General features: G+C 38.4%; 1 protein-coding gene across 2 annotated transcripts in view; it reads left to right on the top strand.

Annotated features, from left to right (window-relative positions):
• Positions 1 to 1,310: 1,310 nt before the first annotated feature.
• Positions 1,311 to 13,250, top strand: part of LOC134318318 (NAD kinase-like) — a 38,815-nt gene continuing 26,875 nt past the window's right edge. For both annotated transcript variants that reach the window (XM_062999176.1, XM_062999175.1), the window contains exons 1-2: positions 1,311 to 1,507; positions 3,054 to 3,224. In XM_062999176.1, coding sequence (XP_062855246.1) covers positions 3,067 to 3,224 — 158 coding nt within the window. In that variant the 5' untranslated portion in view covers positions 1,311 to 1,507; positions 3,054 to 3,066. The remainder of the gene's footprint in view (positions 1,508 to 3,053; positions 3,225 to 13,250) is intronic.

The raw sequence follows: 13,250 nt of genomic DNA, 5'->3' as shown, positions 1-13,250 counted from the left end.
TCAGTGATAGAGGCATTGGGGGTACCAGTAGGAGCTTTACAAATGCTCTACTCAGTTGCTCTCTACCCAACGGGCAAACTGTGACTAGGCAGTGGCTACTTTACTCTCCTTCAACTGGCTGTGTGTATTGTTTTGCTTGCAAACTGTTTTCCAGTAAGCACAATACTTTTGTTCATGGATTTTCTGACTGGAAACATTCAGAGTGGATTGGTGAGCATGAGGGGAGTGTGGAGCATAGGGCTTGCATGCTAGCATTATATAATCGCACAGAGGCACAGCAACAATTGATTCTGATATTGTCAAACAAATTGATGCAGAAAGACAATACTGGCGGGAAGTTTTGAAAAGAGTTGTTGCAGTCATCCAGTTTTTGGGGGAGAGGGGACTTGCTTTCAGGGGAGATGATGAGCTATTAGGATCAGCCCACAATGGTAATTTTTTGGGCATCATAGAACTCTTTTTGAAGAGAAATTCAAAATTCAAAAAAGAAATTTGACCCATTCCTAGCTGAGCACCTCCAAAGGTTTGGAGGTAAGGGAAAAGGTTCTGTGTCTTTCTTATCATCGACAGTGTGTGAAGAATTTATCCATTTGATGGGACAGAGAACAAAGCAGGCAATTGTTAATGAGATCAAAGAATCAAAATACTTCTCTGTTATAGTTGACTCCACTCCAGACCTTGCTCATGTGGACCAACTTACTTTTATTTTCAGGTATTTCAGGTATTTCAGACTATCCTTAATCCGTCCTTGAAACTAGGGCCCATGAGCTCCTAATTACGCCACTGAAATAATGTCTTAAAGCAAATGTGCATTCACAGTTCAATTACAGAAAGTTTAGGGGGAAAAAAACAATAAATTTTATTCCAAGCTGCAGTAAATTGCACCTTTATTGATAAATTTGTGCCCTATTACTTATTTACTATTAAGGTAGGTACACCTAGGTACATTAGGGGGACTGAAAACTGTCTAGTGTTGTGGTGCATCTTATGACCTAACCCTTACCCCACCGTAACATTTATTCTGGTTCAAAAGTCATAGAGGGGTCCTCAGAACCCACTTTTGAGAACCACTGCTAGGAACACCATCAGAAGGCGTGGCAATAACCTGCTTATACCAATAGTGACCAATCAAAGCGATTGCTACCACCATGTTTAACCAATCATATCGCGTTTGCAGGATCGACCTGTCCAGTTAGACCAATCTGCGCGGACAATGACGTCGCTAAATGAAACACATAGCGATTGCAGTGTCTAGTGAAGTATCTTTAAGTGAGAGCAGATGACAGCCGCGAGGGGTTCAATGACTCGGCGAGTGTGTTACTGCTGTTCATGCGTACATTGAGTAACGTAAAAGAACAGCTATCATTTCAGCGTCTATGGAGAGCAAGTACTCAGTTCTGAAAAATGGCGGTGTTCTCTCCCTAGTGTAGCGGCTAGCTGGTTTCCTGGTCCCGGCTTCCCTGTTTGTGATTGGGATTAGCGTGTAGCAGCGAAGGACCTGGCTAATGTAAGTAACCATTCACTTTTAGCACAGTTCATACAGACATGCTAATTGCTAGCTTGTTTTTTTTAGTAACTTATTTGCAGATCCTACAGTCAGGAACCGTTCTTGGTATACCTCAGGGAAAAATATGTATTTGAAATAACACTTCATAAGAAAATGTTTAGGAAAAATGTAAAGTATTTAGACTCTATATACAGTATATTTTAATATAAATACTGAAACGACAAGAAAATGTCATGTGCAAATTGTCCTGTCATTACTGTTCAATTATCTACACATGCAAAGTTACACGAACCACAAATTGCTCTTGGACGGAGTCACCACAGCTTTTCACAGCTGTATCTCAAAGTAATGATAAGGAAGGTAAGAAAAAAAGCTAAAGTCAAAACCTAGTTTGGATATACTCAGTTCCCAAAGCAATCTGGCAACCTCTTCTGGCTACAGACTCCAGCTCATTGGGCAAAAGGTCTTCCACCTACCTCTTTACACAAGCCAGCAGTGGATTTTTTCAGTCAGAGCACGTACCACATACTTATCCACATTATTTTTGTAAAGAAATAAAGTTACATGTGTAGCTAAACATGCAGTCAGAATGTATACTTCTTTTTTCCTTTAATATAAAAAGCAAAAAAAAATCATACTGTTATTGTACCCCTATGTTGTGGGTAATTTTTCCTACAGGCACCCTAAAATGAATTTGCATTTACCAGATAACTATCTGGTATGTTCCAGCTGCTGTTAGAAAGCAGCACTGCAGTTCCACAATCGTGTTTTGTTGGCATAGTTTGGATCTATTTATACCCTTAAGTGCTTTTAAAAGCTGTATGTATTGAAAATATTTCTGACTGAGACAGCTGTCAGAATGTTTATTTGCTAGTGTTGTAGTATCCGTGGACAGCATACATCCTCTTTATTTTAGTAAACATGCTTAAACCACTTCTTATTTCTGTAGGTTTTTGTAACACCTTGCAACACCCCAGCATTAATTTGTTTGCTAAATTTTAAACTCATTCCACAGACTGTAGTACACCTGTCATATAAAGCCCCACTCCAGATGGGGTTAGTTTACTATGGTTTGATGGTTTTTTTTACAGGCGCCCTAAAATGAATTTGCATTTACTAGATAACTATCTGGTATGTTCCACCTGCTGGTGTAGGGGACACTTTGCTGGCAAAGTTTGGATCTATTTATACCCTTATAGTTATATATATTATTGTATAGCTTTTACAAGTTTGGTCTCCAGTGCATGTCCAAAGACTTGTATAATTTATGCCATCAAAACAAGTGGAACAATTGTGTAATGCACAATTTACCAATTTTGGGTAATGTACAACAGATATGATTCTTTTCCAGCATTGCTTCACTTCCTAATAGTGCCTTCTTGTTTTAGTCATATTTTGCAATATACACTTCGCTTTTTGATTTTTTCCAGAATTTCTATTTCATGTTTTGCTGAACCAGTTGCAAAGTTGCTTTCTAGAAGCCACATTCCCAGCTAAAAATCCACTAAGTAGCAATTTCAATAATATCTGTTGTACTTTTCTGCAGAGAACCGATTCAGATGGAGCGTTCCGGTGAGGCAAGCTGCATGTTAAAGTCAGAGACATGCCACTCGAGTTGTGGTGGAAGGGAGACTTCCAATTCTGGAAAGGCCGGTCGGCGTAAAACCAAATCCAGGAGCATGTCCACCTCAGCTGTGTTCAGCTGTGCAGAATATCGGTAAGACCAGGTCAGGCTGGACAGACTGATTCAACTACATGCTAGTAATGAATTAGCAATTTTAATTAATTTAAATAAGCTGACGGTTGAGTTTAATTAACAGTGATCATGCTGATCACACATTAGTAGCATAAAGTTAATCATGGTTTACTAACCAGATATTCAACACCTCTAACGCACATGCTTTTAAAAGCTGTATGTATTGAAAATATTTGTGACTGAGACTCTATATGTTTAATTGCTAGTGCTGTAGTGTCTGTACATCCTCTTTATTTTAGTAAACATGCTAAAACCACTTCCTATTACTAAAACCTGTAGTTTTTCGTAACACCACACCTTGCAACACCCCAGCATTAATTTGTTTGCTAAATTTCAAACTCTTTCCATAGACTGTAGTACACCTGCCAGATAAAGCCTCACTTAGATGGAATTAGTTCACTATGGTTTGATGTAATAACAACCAAACTATCTAAATATTCTAAATCTAAATGCCTTATATACAACCACTGTAACCAAGGTCTGCCAACAGGCCTGATTTATTTAAGACCCTTCTGGTATCATCATATGTCACCTGACCTGCATATACACTGTTTTTAAAAACTTAAGCTCTACTTTCTTCAGATTCAATGTTTTATATATGCTGTTACATATGTTATTTCTTTTTAATTAATATATAAAATTGTACCGTCAACATTTTCAGTCTGATAGTCAAGAAAGATATCAACAATAGAGGCTTCAAAAGGTTTTGTGTTAGTTAAAACAATGAAATTACCACACTTGTAAAATGTTTAGAATAATAAGCTTTCAATAATAACTATGTTGCCTAGACTGAATTTCCCCAATTTACACCTACACGGGTAAGAAGTTAAAGCAGACTAGAAGGTATTGAAAAGCAGCACATGCCATGCTCTGAAGACATTTTAATACAACTGCAAAACAAACTCTGGAAAGGGTTACAAAGTCATTGCTAAAGCTCTGGTACTCCCATTATCCACAAATATTGCCATTATCCACCAATAGAGAAAACTTGGAACTGGAGTGGCTGCCTACCAAATTTTTTATTTCCAAAACTTTTTGGATAACAAATTGACCACAGCCACACTGTTGCTTGTACGAAGGTAATGTCCCTGTATTAAATGCTGCTTTTTCCGCATTAGATGAGAGTTTTTAGACATTGAACCCAGCGATTTTTAACCTTGTTAAGAGTTTTTAAATAAAAACTGTTAATAAATGAAAAATAATACATTTTCAGTTTAAAATGTATTTTAAATGTATTTCCAATCGTTGCCACAACATGGGGCCATGCTTCACCCATGGTAATGCAAAGAGGCCATCTCTCAAACTCTCTTGTTAAATCAGTCCACAAGTCCCTTTTTAGAAAGAATTGTTTGTAGGCAGAGATGTCACTTCAGAAATGTTCATGGCTCAGAGCTAGATAGTGCAATCACAAGTCAGAGAGGAAGTTCCTCTCATAGATAGATAGATTCATAGATATATAGATACAAATATGTATATACATTTATACACAGATATGTAGCATATACATTTAATAATGATGAAGATGATAACAATACTATAAAACAATAATAATAACTGTAAATGAAGAAAACTAGGAAATAAAGTAACATTAGTTAGTATATAAGTGGCCTAAGTTTTAGAAAAAAAAAACCTCAACAGTTTGTCCAGAAAAAAACAGTCCAACCACTAGATGTTTGAGCTGCCTTGGCTGTAGGAAAACTCATTAGAGAGTTTGATGGCTGTGAGTAAAAATGATCCCACAGTAAGTGCACCACAGTAAGTAAGAACACACTTACTTACATGAATAACTTACTTTACAAAACAAATGAGTGATAAGTTTAATTCCTCCTAAGAAAAGTTGGACTTTTGCAGATGTGATTGGTTTACTTTGGTCAGCCTGATGTATCATCAGTATCTCCTCAGTATCTCAGGAGCAGTTTTTGGCTCCCTACAGGACAGGAGGTACTCAACATCATCAGGGACAGTACACACCCCTAACTAGGGCTGGGCGATATATCGAGATTTTATAAAATATCGATATATTTTCATACGCGATATAAGATAAGACAATATCGCATATATCGATATAGATGTTGCGTTCCAGTTAGATCCGACAGTTCGTCTTTCTCTTCTCCCAGTTTGTCTCTGCACATGTTCACCTGCCCCGCCTCTCTCCCTCACTGAACACAACTCGCCCCTCCCCACCGCTTCACCAGTAAGTCCTGCAGGCAGCGATAGCATGGAGACGGATAAAGACACGACAGAAGCTATCGAAGAGGAGCTGCTTACTAAAAAGAAAAATAATGGCTCTTTTTGGAATTATTTGGAGATGGTTCGAATTCAAAGTGTCAGATGAGCAGCAGAATAATGTATTCTGTAGAGAACGCCGAAAACAAGTCCAGACAAAAGGTTCCAGCTCCGTGTACCTTCATTCGTTTTTCACTTCAGATCCCAAAGTTAAAAAAACAAGAAAACGAGTCGTTATTTGTTTTAAAAACCAACACAAGCGCATGCACGTGCTGACATGCACGTATTTACTTCACATTAAGTGTTGAGAAAGTAATAATAACGTAGCGGTGCGTCTCCTGTTGTTCTGACTCTTGTGTTTGTATATGTGATGTGCATATACTTGCTCTATCTGTAAAAACAAACATTATGGGGAGTGATTTCTGTACTGGATGTTGTACGTGGTTGTGTTAGTTTATACTGGATGATCGCCCGACGTCCGACACGTCATTTATTTATTTATCTTCTATTATAGTATTACTTGTTGTCGGCCAGTAAACAACCAAACATTATTAAATTGCATGAACTAACTCTGCAGTAAACAAGGAGCAAACAGCAATTAAACAACAAATAAAGCTGTTAAATAATAATAAAGTGCATGAAGAAGAACGCTGATTAAAATGCATTAAATGTTGTAATAGTTACACAGTAACATGTACGATTAGTTCTGCCTGTATTACAGAACTGAGTTCTATACAGTAAAAGAAAATGTAAATGTTAATGTTGTGGCGACATATACATAAAATAATGTATAAAGTCCAAACATGGGGGGGGGTTAACGAGGGGTTTACTTTAACGGGGTTTTACTTTTAATGTTACACAAGCTCAGCCGGAAACCGTGTCATTCCAACATCTTCCCTACACACTCGCTCCCTGCGCCCTATAGTACACTTAACATTATTAAAGGGCCAGACAATATATTTGTAATTCACATTAGATGACAGGAGATGCCTTAGAAAACAACTTTTTTTTTTTCTTAGAATAGCTCTTTTTTTTTTTTTTTTTAAGGAAAAATAATTCTTGTGTGAAGCTTCCCCAGCATGAATATTAATAAAAGTGCCTGTAAAAAAATTGGAACATGTAGCTTTGTCTCAGAAGTGTCTTTTTGTTATTACCTTATGGGATAAAAAAATATCGAGATATATATCGTATATCGCCATTCAGAAAAAAATATCGAGATATAATTTTTGATCCATATCGCCCAGCCCTACCCCTAACACTGCCTTTTTGCACTTCAGGAGTGTGAAGGCCAGGACAATAAGACTCACAAGCAGTTTTTATCCACGGGCCATCAGGCTTGTAAACAACTCCATCAGCACACAGCTCCTTTCCATCACTCTGACTGGTTGAACTGGTTGGCCGTCTCACACACACACACACACACACACACACACACACACACACACACACACACACACACACACACACACACACACACACACAGACATCATTATTAAACCCAACTATACTTACACACTTACATTTATTGCTGCTGTCATACTACGTTTTGCATAATGCGCAATGGACATGGCAATGTTAACAATACAGACTACCTATTATACCCAGCTTTTATATATCCCTTACTCATGTTCCTGGTTTAATTATGCTTATAGTTTTTAAACTTATGTTATATATTGTATTTATGTCTTAATAGTTGTATGTGCAGGATTAGCAAAGTAATTTATTGTACAGTGTAACTGTCTGTTTACTGTGCATACGACAGCTCTTGAATCATTCATTCATTGTTTTGGAGCTTCACCTACCATACAGATAAAGTTTGTGGATATGCAATTACTTACTGAATTCTATATGTTGCTTTATACCCTTTGTCAACCCCTGTACCCCTTTCATCAATCGAAAAAGACCCCTACTGACAGGATGTTTTTAACCCGATAATGATGTTGCAATGGGTGTTGTAGCGATATGAGTGTATCATGTGTAGAATTGTTGTATAAGAAAATAGAAAAAAGAAAATAGTTCTAGTCTCTAGCTGTACATCTGCAACAGGTGCTAACAGTAAATGTTTCTAATAAGGAGACCATTTTGTGTAAACAGAGTTGCAACAGTGTTGTTAGGATTTTGAAACAGATACACTCATATCAGTACAGCACACAGTACCACGTCATTAACATTTTAGCAGTGCTGTGAACGGTTCACCACCCAAACATTGTCTGGTTTGTGGGTTTCCTATAACGGTCCTTTTTAGTTGATTAATGTAGTACAGATTGTGAGAAAGCATACAGATCAACAGATGAGCTACAATCAGTTCATCTGTATGGTAGGTGTAGCTCATACAATATTCAAGTGTATGAACTAGCTAGGTGTACCTAATAAAGTGCCTAACAATTCCTGCAGGACTAGTAGTGTTCATGTTTGTGTTGGTCATTGTTCTAACCTCTTATTGTTTACCATCATTCAAAATTCAGTCTTTGATCCAGTTTGTCTTTTATTGCAGGGTTTTCATGTGTAACAGGTGTCCTATTGCTCAGTTGCATGCTTAATTACAAGCGTAAAACGTCGTCCTTGTGATGTAATATAGAAAAGGATTTTTTTTGACACGGTAGCACGTTGAATTACAAAATAGAATGCTCTGTTCTCCCTTTTGTTAGCTGTTGTTTGTTGTACACCTGTTTATTTATTTTTGTCTATCAATTTTATTCTCTTAGCTGCTCCTGTATTAGGGGTTGTCACAGCGCACTAATGGGGTATTTCAGCATTTATTATTGTAAGGTGCTCAGCTGAACCAAACTTTATTATGTTGTGTAGTAACTCTGTCCTTCTGTATACTTATTGTACAGTGGACATATAACTTTTGTGTTAACAATGTGAAAAATTAAAAAATTGATTAATTCATAAATCCTCAAAACACACATACATTCGTCTCTGCAGATCCTCTCAAGCTCAGTCAGGTTGGATGGGCAGCGTCAGTAGATAGCCATTTTTAGGTCTTTTCAGAGATGTTCAACTGGATTCAAGTCCGGGCTCTGGCTGGGCCACTCAAGGACATTCACAGACTGCTCCTGAAGCCACTCCTTTGTTATCTTGGCTGTGTGCTTTGGGTCATTGTCATGTTGGAAGATGAATCGTCATCCTAGTCTGAGTTCCAGAGCACTCTGGAGCAGGTTTTCTTGAATAATCTCTCTATATTTGGCTGCTGTCATCTTACCCTCTATGCAGACTAGTCGCCCAGTTCCTGCCGCAGAAAAACATCCCCACAGCATGATGCTGCCACCACCATGCTTGACAGTAGGAATGGTGTTAGCCAGGCGATGAGCAGTGCCTGTTTTTTCTCCAGACTATAGTTCAGGCCAAAAAGTTCTATTTTGATTCTTCTGGTCTGAGAATCCTTAAGCGGGCTGCCATTGCCTTTTAGTGAGGAGTGGCTTCCATCTGGCCACTCTACCATAAAGGCCTGATTGGTGGAGTGTGTTAGCAATGGTTGACCTACTGGATGGTTGTCCTATCTCCACAAGGGAACACTGGAGCTCTGCCTTAGTGACCATTGGGTTGTTGGTCACCTCTCTTACCAAGGCCCTTCTTCCCCGATTACTCAGTTTGATCGGGCGGCCAGATCTAGGGAGGGTTCTGGTGGTTCCAAACTTCTTCCATTTCCGAATAATGGAGACCACGGTGCTTTTCGGGACCTTCAATGCTGCCGGAATTTTTTTGTATGCTTCCCCAGATTTGTGCCTTGACACAATCCGGTCTCGGAGGTCTAGAGACAATTCCTTTGACTTCATTGCTTGGTTTCTGCTCTGATATGCACAGTCAACTGTGAGACCTTTTATAGACAAGTGTGTGCCATTCCAAATTATGTTCAATCAACTGAATTTACCACAGGTGGTCTCCAGTCAAGTTGTAGAAGCATCTCAAGGATGATCAGTGTAAACTGGATGCACCTGAGCTCAATTTTGAGCGTCATAGTAAAGGGTGTGAATACTTATGTACCTATTATGTTTAAATGTTTACATTTTTAAAAGATTTACAAAAATGTCTGAAAACATGTTTTCACTTTGTCATTATGGGCTATTTCGTGTAGATGTTTTAAAAGAAAACTATACTCAAATTGGATTTCGAATATGTCTGTAACAAAATGTGGAAGAAGTGAAGGGGTGTGAATACTTTCTGATGGCACTGTATGTATATATATATACAGTGTATCACAAAAGTGAGTACACCCCTCACATTTCTGCAGATATTTAAGTATATCTTTTCATGGGACAACACTGACAAAATGACACTTTGACACAATGAAAAGTAGTCTGTGTGCAGCTTATATAACAGTGTAAATTTATTCTTCCCTCAAAATAACTCAATATACAGCCATTAATGTCTAAACCACTGGCAACAAAAGTGAGTACACCCCTAAGAGACTACACCCCTAAATGTCCAAATTGAGCACTGCTTGTCATTTTCCCTCCAAAATGTCATGTGACTCGCTAGTGTTACTAGGTCTCGGGTGTGCATAGGGAGCAGGTGTGTTCAATTTAGTAGTACAGCGCTCACACTCTCTCATACTGGTCACTGAAAGTTCCAACATGGCACCTCATGGCAAAGAACTCTCTGAGGATCTTAAAAGACGAATTGTTGCGCTACATGAAGATGGCCAAGGCTACAAGAAGATTGCCAACACCCTGAAACTGAGCTGCAGCACAGTGGCCAAGATCATACAGCGTTTTAAAAGAGCAGGGTCCACTCAGAACAGACCTCACGTTGGTCGTCCAAAGAAGCTGAGTGCACGTGCTCAGCGTCATATCCAACTGCTGTCTTTGAAAGATAGGCGCAGGAGTGCTGTCAGCATTGCTGCAGAGATTGAAAAGGTGGGGGGTCAGCCTGTCAGTGCTCAGACCATACGCCGCACACTACATCAAATTGGTCTGCATGGCTGTCACCCCAGAAGGAAGCCTCTTCTGAAGTCTCTACACAAGAAAGCCCGCAAACAGTTTGCTGAAGACATGTCAACAAAGGACATGGATTACTGGAACCATGTCCTATGGTCTGATGAGACCAAGATTAATTTGTTTTGTTCAGATGGTCTCAAGCATGTGTGGCGGCAATCAGGTGAGGAGTACAAAGATAAGTGTGTCATGCCTACAGTCAAGCATGGTGGTGGGAATGCCATGGTCTGGGGCTGCATGAGTGCAGCAGGTGTTGGGGAGTTACATTTCATTGAGGGACACATGAACTCCAATATGTACTGTGAAATACTGAAGCAGAGCATGATCCCCTCCCTCCGGAAACTGGGTCGCAGGGCAGTGTTCCAGCACGATAATGACCCCAAACACACCTCTAAGACGACCACTGCTTTATTGAAGAGGCTGAGGGTAAAGGTGATGGACTGGCCAAGCATGTCTCCAGACCTAAACCCAATAGAACATCTTTGGGGCATCCTCAAGCGGAAGGTGGAGGAGCGCAAAGTCTCGAATATCCGCCAGCTCCGTGATGTCGTCATGGAGGAGTGGAAAAGCATTCCAGTGGCAACCTGTGAAGCTCTGGTAAACTCCATGCCCAGGAGAGTTAAGGCAGTTCTGGGAAATAATGGTGGCCACACAAAATATTGACACTTCAGGAACTTTCACTAAGGGGTGTACTCACTTTTGTTGCCGGTGGTTTAGACATTAATGGCTGTATATTGAGTTATTTTGAGGCAAGAATAAATTTACACTGTTATATAAGCTGCACACAGACTACTTTTCATTGTGTCAAAGTGTCATTTTGTCAGTGTTGTCCCATGAAAAGATATACTTAAATATCTGCAGAAATGTGAGGGGTGTACTCACTTTTGTGATACACTGTATATATATATATATATATATATATATATATATATATATATATATATATATATATATATTTATATATATTTATATAGATAGATAGAGAGAGAGAGAGAGAGAGAGAGAGAGAGAGAGAGAGAGAGAGAGAGAGAGAGAGAGTCAACTTGTTCGTGACATCACGTGTTTCGTGAATTTCGGTTCGGAATCCCAAATTTGTTCGTATGTTAAGTTGAAAAAGATCGTTCGTAACCCAAAATGTTCGTATGGTAAACCGTTCGTATCTCTGTGTGTGTATGTATGTATGTATGTATGTATGTATGTGTATATATATATATTAGGGCTGTCAAACGATTAAAATTTTTAATCGCGATTAATCTCAGAATTTCATATAGTTAATCGCGATTAATCGCATTAAAAAAAATCTGTGTAAATGTTATAGAAAACAAGGATTTTTAAGTGAAATGTTACAATTAAAATGGTGAACACATTTTATGCTAAATGTACTGATGTTAAAAACTGCTGGGACAAGAGAAAACTGTAAGGGAGATTTATTCACTCACATACTAGGCAGTAAATGTCAGATTGTAGGTTAGAATTTCTCCATCAGCAAACATTGTAGATCAGCGGTGCTTTAGGTGGGATAAGGTGTAGTTATTGTAACAGACTTTTCTGTGGTTGTATCGTGACAATGGTTTGATGGCCGTTTCTACACGAAGTGAGTGTGTTTTGACCCTTTGGGGCTTCCATAGTGCATGGACTAACGTGCTTGACTCAGCTTTCCGGTATTTGGTACCTTAACAGAATAAGTTAATAAAAGTGTTCTGCTCCCGACAACTTGTGAATATAGCGTGTATTTATTTCTTTATAAGTGCATCACTACAACGCTCGGTTACATTATGTTAACAAACCGCAAATGAAAAACGGTGGCAAGTCCGACATTAAAACGTTTGTTCTACCAGTCAAGTCTCAACATGAACTAGAATTTGCGTTAACGGCACTATTATTTTTAATCGCGTTAAATTGAAATTCCGTTAATGCGTTATTATCGCGTTAACTTCGACAGCCCTAATATATATATATCTATATATATATATACGTATATATGTATGTATGTATGTATGTACTGTATGTGTGTGTGTGTAATCGTTTTACAATACATTTAATAGGACGTGTTCACACAATAGAAAAAAAGCAGTCACTTTAAAAAGCTGGCTTTCGAACACCTAATGTGTGGGCCTCACAGATTGTAGATATAATTTTAACACAGGCCAAAATCTGCAAGTTAAATCATATTATCCCCATGTGTATTGCATGTTATGTTTTGCCGTAATGGTGTCTGTCCTTACACTTCCTACAGTAGGTCATGTGACTAAATACTAAACTAAATAATGCTAATGTCAGATGACCTTGCTTGTGTAATGTGATTAGTAAATAAGTAGGTTTTGCAGGATTTGACTCATGCTGTGGTTTGTTATTATGTCATAACCTCTGACATTTGAGAGTGCTTGTAATAATAAACGACGACTTTAGGGTTTGGAAAGGTATTAAAGGATTTACTTTTTCTTTAAGTTATTGGGCGTAATCCCTCTTGACAGTGTGCTTAAACAATCACTTAGTTATGATGGAACATATGTTTTAGTTTTAAGTGTTTATAATAGTAGGTTTAGCATTTGCCAGTATTTTCTGGTAAGTGTGCCCAATAATGAAGTCCATTTTCGTTGAAATTGTATTTTTCTGCTTTGCGCCCAACCTCGTGATGAGTGAAGCGCAACGCATTTCTCATCTGATTGTACCCTAAGGGTTTATTTTTGCACAGTCAAATTATATTTGAGCACCAGATTTCACCACCAGCTGTTGGAAAAAAATTAAAACAAACTTTTGATTTCACAGCGTTAATCAAACAATGACTTTTGTTGGCTCTTGTTTTGTTGAATATTCATTAACA

This window comes from Trichomycterus rosablanca, chromosome 7 (genome assembly GCF_030014385.1).
Source record: "Trichomycterus rosablanca isolate fTriRos1 chromosome 7, fTriRos1.hap1, whole genome shotgun sequence".
NCBI classification, from domain to species: Eukaryota; Metazoa; Chordata; class Actinopteri; order Siluriformes; family Trichomycteridae; genus Trichomycterus; species Trichomycterus rosablanca.
Note: the sequence above shows the minus strand (reverse complement) of the source record. Positions and strands in the feature narration are given on the sequence as shown.